General features: G+C 43.0%; 1 protein-coding gene across 1 annotated transcript in view; it reads right to left on the reverse strand.

Moving 5' to 3' along the window:
- LOC107602184 (protein broad-minded) overlaps nt 1-7,146 on the reverse strand; it is a 52,960-nt gene that overhangs the window by 9,710 nt on the left and 36,104 nt on the right. The window contains exons 30-32 of the mRNA XM_016294612.1: nt 5,973-6,088; nt 5,058-5,212; nt 3,389-3,529 (exon numbers count right to left, since the gene is read on the reverse strand). Of these exons, the coding sequence (XP_016150098.1) occupies nt 3,389-3,529; nt 5,058-5,212; nt 5,973-6,088 (412 nt within the window). The remainder of the gene's footprint in view (nt 1-3,388; nt 3,530-5,057; nt 5,213-5,972; nt 6,089-7,146) is intronic.

Genomic DNA, 7,146 nt, shown 5'->3' on the forward strand with positions numbered 1-7,146 from the left:
CTGCACGATTGAGCTCGCCTGGGACATGAACGGCGCGAAGCGACCTCAGATGCTTCTGACTCCAGAGGAGGAGATGGCGGGCAAGTTGCGACACGCAACGGGAGCATAGACCGCCTTGGTGGTTGATGTACGGAACGGTCGCAGTGTTGTCCGTACGGACCAGTACACGCTTGTCGTGCAGCAGCGATCTGAAGCGGCACAGAGCAAGCCATACTGCTTGCAACTCGAGGCAGTTGATATGCCACTGCAGTCGGGGCCCCGACCAGAGCCCCGCAGCTGCATTCCCATTGCACATGGCCCCCCAGCCCCTGGCGGAGGCATCTGTTGACACAACAACATGCCTGGATACTTGACCTAGGGACACCCCCGTCCAAAAAAAGGCAAGATCTGACCATGGGCTGAAGGTGTGGACATCGTCTGACCCAGGGCCCGCGCCGTGACTTTCGTCGCCCTAAGCGCGAGGTACGTCGCCATGCACAGTTCCTGCAGCACACCTGGGTCAGCCCCACCCTCGTGCAACTGCTTCAACGCCTTGGCCTGGTGGACTTGCAGGAGGGCCATGGCGTGCAGGGCGTAAGCAGCCTGTCCAGCAGCACTGTAAGCCTTAGCCGTCAGAGCGGACGAGAACTTACAGGCCCTGGACGGAAGGCGTGGACTACCTCTCCAGGCGGCGGCGCTTTGCGGGCAGAGCTCCATAGCAACAGCGCGCTCGACTGGGGGGGGATGTCCACATACCCTTGGGCCGCCCCACCGTCGAGCGTGGTGAGGACGGAGGAGGCACCAAGTCTGTTTCGGGCAGAAAAAGGTGCCCTCCAAGACTTAGTAACCTCCTCATGCACTTCCGGGAAGAATGGAACCGGAGGCGGCTGCCAACGACCGGCCTGCGCCCCCAGGAACCAATCATCCAGCCTTGAGCGTTCGGGAGAAGGAGGAGGCCTCCAGTGCAGCTCGACCCCCTCGGCGGCCCGGGAAAGCATAGCGGTCAGCTCTGGATCTGACTCGGGCAATGCCACTCTTCCTGACGGAGGCAGCGCAGCCGAATCCTCATCTCCAGAGCCTAGCTCGCCCTCCGATGCAGTGATCGACATCCTGTCATCCCGCCTGTGCTTCGCACAAGATGCTGGACCCCGCCCTGTCCGAGGATCCAGCACACTCGTCCGGAAGCACCAGGTGGTGCGACATGCTTGAGGAATGAGAGGCCCGCGGAGACGTACTCGACGGGGAAGCTCTCACCGTAACCCTCAGGTCTCCCTGACCATGAACCGAAGTAGCCCTCCGAGAACCAGAGGAGCTAGAGCGGGGCATGGCAAGGGGGAACCCCCCCCCCCTTCATTTTTTTTTTCGTTTAATGAGGAGGCATCTAGACCGCAACATCGTGATGGTCATGTTCCCGCACCGAGAACATGACTCATCCATGAGCGCTGCTTCAGCGTGCTGTAAGCCCACGAGACACAGCGATCATGACCATCAGATGAAGCCAGGAAGCGACCACATACAACGCACGAGCGGGAAGCCATCTTTAAAAAGACGCCCGTCGCTCTTGGAGCTCTTTTAGATATTTGCTCTTTAGAATTTTTGGAAACACTCTTTTAGAGAGAGCGCTGAAGCGCCCAGGGGAGGTCGCGGCAAGACCACAGAATGAAAGCTGCAGCCCGCCGAGATTTCAGCAGCCTGAATGGGGTGCGCGTGGCGAAACACACACGCCAACTGTCATTGGCTTGTTTAGTTAACACTCGAAGGTGATTGGGGAGAACATGACTCATCCATGAGCGCTGCTTCAGCGTGCTGTAAGCCCACGAGACACAGCGATCATGACCATCAGATGAAGCCAGGAAGCGACCACATCCAACGCACGAGCGGGAAGCCATCTTTAAAAAGACGCCCGTCGCTCTTGGAGCTCTTTTAGATATTTGCTCTTTTAGGAAAAAAAGTAAACACTCTTTTAGAGAGAGAGCTGAAGCGCCCAGGGGAGGTCGCGGCGAGACCGCAGAATGGCAGCTGCAGCACGCCGAAGATGAGCAGCACTGAATGGCAACCCCCGCTGACGTGCCGTAACACCAACGCTAGGCTGTTTCTTTGCAGACATTCGTGGAGATTCGTCCTAGTAGAAGGCTCGGCTCCGAAGTGAAAAGCTGATGTGCGTTTGCACGTGCTCTCCTTTTATACTCACACAGTGGGGCGGGGTGCGCGTGGAGAATCACGCACGCCAACCGTCATTGGCTTGTTTAGTTTACACTTGAAGGTGATTGGGCTCTCGGGCGAGATCCCAATTCGTCAGTCACGACTGACGTAACGTAGAATGTGACTGACTGAAAGGGAACTTTTATTCTCACTGTAGTATTGTTGCTGCTGCCGCCATGTCCTGAAGACGCTGTGTTTTTCGTTGTGAAAGTTAAACTACGTTGTTTGGTCTTCCAAAAGAGGACGATATCCGCTTCATCATGCCTAGAGCTGATCTGTGCTGGTCGCTGAGGGAATACATCAACTTAGTGCTGTGGATCGCCGGATCGGCTTAGTTCTGACTCACGTACGTACGTTTTCTTTTATCATTTGCCACTGATGATCCAAACGCGATTTTTGGGCAGTGTGGAGTAGCACTTGTTTGTCATTTCTCTGATCACAAATGCAGACAGGGTTTTATGTTTACGCGGCACGATGCAATGCAAAGCAACGCGTAAAAAGACAGTATAAGTCATTATAATCAGTAATTATGTCCCCACTGGATGCAACAAATGCCTCATTTGTAATGGGTTTTAATGTTTTTGTGTCGTCGCTCCGGCTGGGACACGGCATCAACAGTATGTGAGGGGCGTAACATTTCCGTCTCAAGCTTGAGTTATTCGGCCAATCACAACGCATTTGATAGTCGGCCAATCAGAGCACACCTCACTTTTTCAGACCGATGAGCTTTGTAAAAATCGACGCGTTTCAAAAAGGCGGAGCATAGAGGAGAAACAATAATGTACAGTATGTGGAAAATAATGTGTTTTTTTTACTTTAAACTGCATAAACACATTTCATTACACCAAATACACAAAATAATGTTCTTTTAAGCAGCATCATATGACCCCTTTAAATCCCACAGAGATTTGTGATGACGTAACATATGATGAGCTTAAATACAGGACATCCTTTTGGACATTGTTTGTCTTGTTTTGACAATACTTTCATTAAATGGAAACCTTAAAGCTTCTTTTTTGTTGGCAATAAATTGATAAACAATTCTCCTTACAAATTTGGGAAGACGGTTGCTGTTCTGGAACACTAAAAATACCAGATCTGCTACAGAAAATGCATACAGGTTGGCATTGGCAAGTCTGCTTGGTTGTTTACCAACGGAGATGATTGGTGTGAAGTAATTAAAAATTAAGTACTTAAAACACAGCACCTGAGAGGGAGTGAAGCCAGACATCCTGAAGGCAGAAAAAACCAGTGGAACCTCTGCCTTGAGCAACATTTCGACGTAATGAGCGGTGCAAGAGTAGATGGGATGAATGCCTGACTGAGCGATCTCTATAGGGAGATGCACCTAGAAACACAAAAAAAAGAAATCCATAAAAGTATGAAGATGCATTGCGCAAGGTGCAGTGTATATGATCCTAAGCTGCAATAGTTCTTACGTGTCATGACTGATCATGAAGAGCAAATAAAATTTGAGAACTCTGCAAAGGCCAAGTTCTTCAGTAAATAATCACTTTATTTTAGTCTTTTCTTGACACAAAGCTATGATATGACTTCAGAAGACTCGTACATAAACACAAAACCACTTTTATGATGCTTTCCCCCCATTTCTGGAGTAAAAATCCCCTTTTAATTTTTATTGAAAATAGAAACATTATGCAAAATATCCCCTTTTGTGTTCTCCAGGAGAAGAGAGAGAGAGAAAAAAAAAAAGTGTATGACAATGGCATGAAGGTGAGTAAATAATGACAGAACTGTTCCTTTAAGAGTTCTGGCCACCACGGAAAACAACAGAACAACACACATGCTAATGACACGACCAAGCTTTTATTAGCTGCCTCTGCAACTTCCTGTTTAGAGAGGACTGTGACAAATGTGAGGGCTGCATCTTCTCTTTTTCCTGATTGTCATCATTGTCTCTCAGCTAAATGATTTACATGCATGGTCACTCTGACAGCACAGATATACAGAACTGTAATCAGACAAACTCGTGTGCGTGTCTGTGAAGCATTATCATATCCCACACATATTTTTACAGCTGAAACTCTATTAACTGAGCTCTGTTTACTATCCGCTGATGAGAGAGAGAGAGAGAGAGAGAGAGATTGCTCCATCCAAATTTTATAGGAACCACTGTAATGACTATTGCCCCAGTAATATCATGATATCCAGCATTTCCTCCCAGTATTAACTTTTCCTATGCAAATGGAGATTAGAATGATAATGCAGGTCAAAACGCTGAGTTTTGTTTACGGCACATGGATATGAAAGCTACACAAGCATATACATAATATAAATTCAGAACATTACTAAACATGAGAGGGATGCAGCTGTTATTAGTAGTACAAAATTGCAACCTGGGCTAAGCTTAAGACATTTAAAGGAATAGTTCACCCAAAACACAGCAAGACTGCTTTTATTTAATCAAAAATATAGTAAAAACAGCAATATTGTGAAATATTTTTTACAATTTAAAACAACTTAAGACTTCAGTGTGACATGATCCTTCAGAAATCATTTAAATATGTTGATTTGCTGCTCAAGAAACATCATTTATTATTAGCAATGTTAAAAACAGTTGTGCTGCTTTTTTCCAGGGTTCTTTGATGAATAGAAATTTCAAAAAGATATTTATTTGAAATATAAATTATTTGAAACTATGTAAAACCATGTCTTTTTTTTATTTATTTAATGCATCCTTGCTGAATACAGGTATTCATTTAAATGACTTAATTAAAAAAAATTTGGGCAACCTACTACTTTAATGCGTTGTGTGTACAATTTGTTGCTCCGGTCTTGATGATAGCTAACCCAGCATGTACTAAAGGTTGACATGAATGAGAAGAAAGAGAGAAATGATACAGGCTGTAACTCACAGAGCTGTGCAGTCTTGGGGGCCACAGGAAGGCAGACGGCAGCAAACGGGAGAAACGCAAGAGCAGACTCAGAGAACGACCCACGTCGCCATGCATGAGCAGAAAAACTGTGGAGGCAAACCAATCGTGACCAGGATAACCACCCTGAAAACAGGCTGACAGTCGGGTCAAGGAATCTTCAATACATTCTAGCGGCTGACCTATTTTTTCCAACAGCTACGATGTCAAAATAGTGGCCAAAATGTATTTAAACATTAAAGTCATTGATCTCAAGCGAGTGAGTGATCTCAAGATCATTTTGTGATTTTTAGTAGATAAAGTCTAGAAGTGTCCTAGCAGATCATGAACATGTTCCGCTAATGTTTAACAATAACTTGATCAATTATTTTTGATCACATAAATGCAGCCTTGTTGAGCATAATTTTTTTTCAAAAACATAAAAAAAATTCTAAACCCCAAACGTCTGAACAGCAGTCTATGTATTGTTTTATCATTTAAAACCTAATGAAAACACTTCAAAAGTGTACTTGGGCTATATTTATGATAATATATTTTTTATAAACGAATGCTATGTTTTGTTTACAATTATGTTTTGGGGCTAATTATTCAAAATTCATTCCAAAAAAAATAACTGAAAACAGAAAATGCGTCCTATCAATGGATGGTGGTAGATTTTGGAGCTACTATTTGACTAATGCATATCTGATACTAATCTTTTATCTATAAAGGAAAACAGCATGAAGAAATTTAAAATGGCATTCAGCTTATCATGATTAGTGATTCATCCACATTAACATAAATCAATACGTGGTCTACAGCAAATTAGAATATTGTGCACAGTCAAATGTAACGTGAATTTTTGCAGCAATTTGCATGTCGCTTGATTAATATTATAAAGTGTAATGAGAAGGATACAGAGCTCAGATGTGACACTGATTCGTTGTTGAGAGAGGAACTCCTGACAGTGCTTGAGCAGAAGACACAGATCCTGCTCTGAATCTTCTCTCAATAGCTTTAGGAACTTGCCATACCTACACACACACACACACACACACACACACACACACACACACAGTTTTACACAGCAGCTTCATTTAATACCCCATTCAATAAGACCTTGCTAAACAAAGGTGAAAATACATTGTTAAAATGTTCTTCCCCAAACACCAACTTACGGACATTTACATAATTAGAAATTTCTCAAGGCAATATTTCTTGACTAATAAGAACAAATTTCGCAACCGAATTAAATTCAGTTTTATCACGCATGTACAGTCTCTCCCTGGGAAACAGCACCAAATGAAGGTTACAGGGTTTCTGCAGATATGAAATAATTTTTAATACCTTTTCAATACCACCTTATATGAAATTTAAGACCTAAACCTGTAATGGAAATACACATGTTATTACATACATATATGTAATATTTAATGTCTATAAATTAAAAAGAAAACAAAATATCATTGCTGTAATAAATTATATTTACAATACATACTTACAATATTCCACAATATCCCATACAAAATATCCCCGCAAAATAACTGCATCACTGAGATTTTTGGTGGAGTAAACTTATTCTGAAGCAATATTTTCATCAGTGTTCTATCAGCTTTTACATACTTAAATCTGCATATTTACCTTTACAAAGGCCTATTTTTAACCTTTTTAGATGTATGCATCATCTTACATGTCAAATTATTACAATTTATCAATAAATTCAATATACACTATAGAGCTGCTACCAGTCAGATTAAATAATTTACACTGCAAAGAACAATAATTACAACGGCAATAAATAATGTTAAGAGATTAATGTTTTAAATGCATTAATGAGCAGACAAATAAGAAATGTTGAGGGGAAAAATGCATACTTTTCAACAAACTTCTCAACTAAACTACCAGTAAGTGACGGTAAGTCACTTAATGAGCGAGTATTGAGTCATTCATTCAACTGATTAAGTGTGTCATCATGCTGGTATCTTAAGGACTTTCGTGGACAGCTGACTCCTAAAGTTTTTGATATTCTTCATATTCTGTGTGGTGGTCAGATAAGTTTAAATAGATTTTTACCTTTTATGGGCATTTTACC

Source organism: Sinocyclocheilus grahami, unplaced genomic scaffold (assembly GCF_001515645.1).
Source record: "Sinocyclocheilus grahami isolate Dianchi unplaced genomic scaffold, SAMN03320097.WGS_v1.1 scaffold321.1, whole genome shotgun sequence".
NCBI lineage: Eukaryota > Metazoa > Chordata > Actinopteri > Cypriniformes > Cyprinidae > Sinocyclocheilus > Sinocyclocheilus grahami.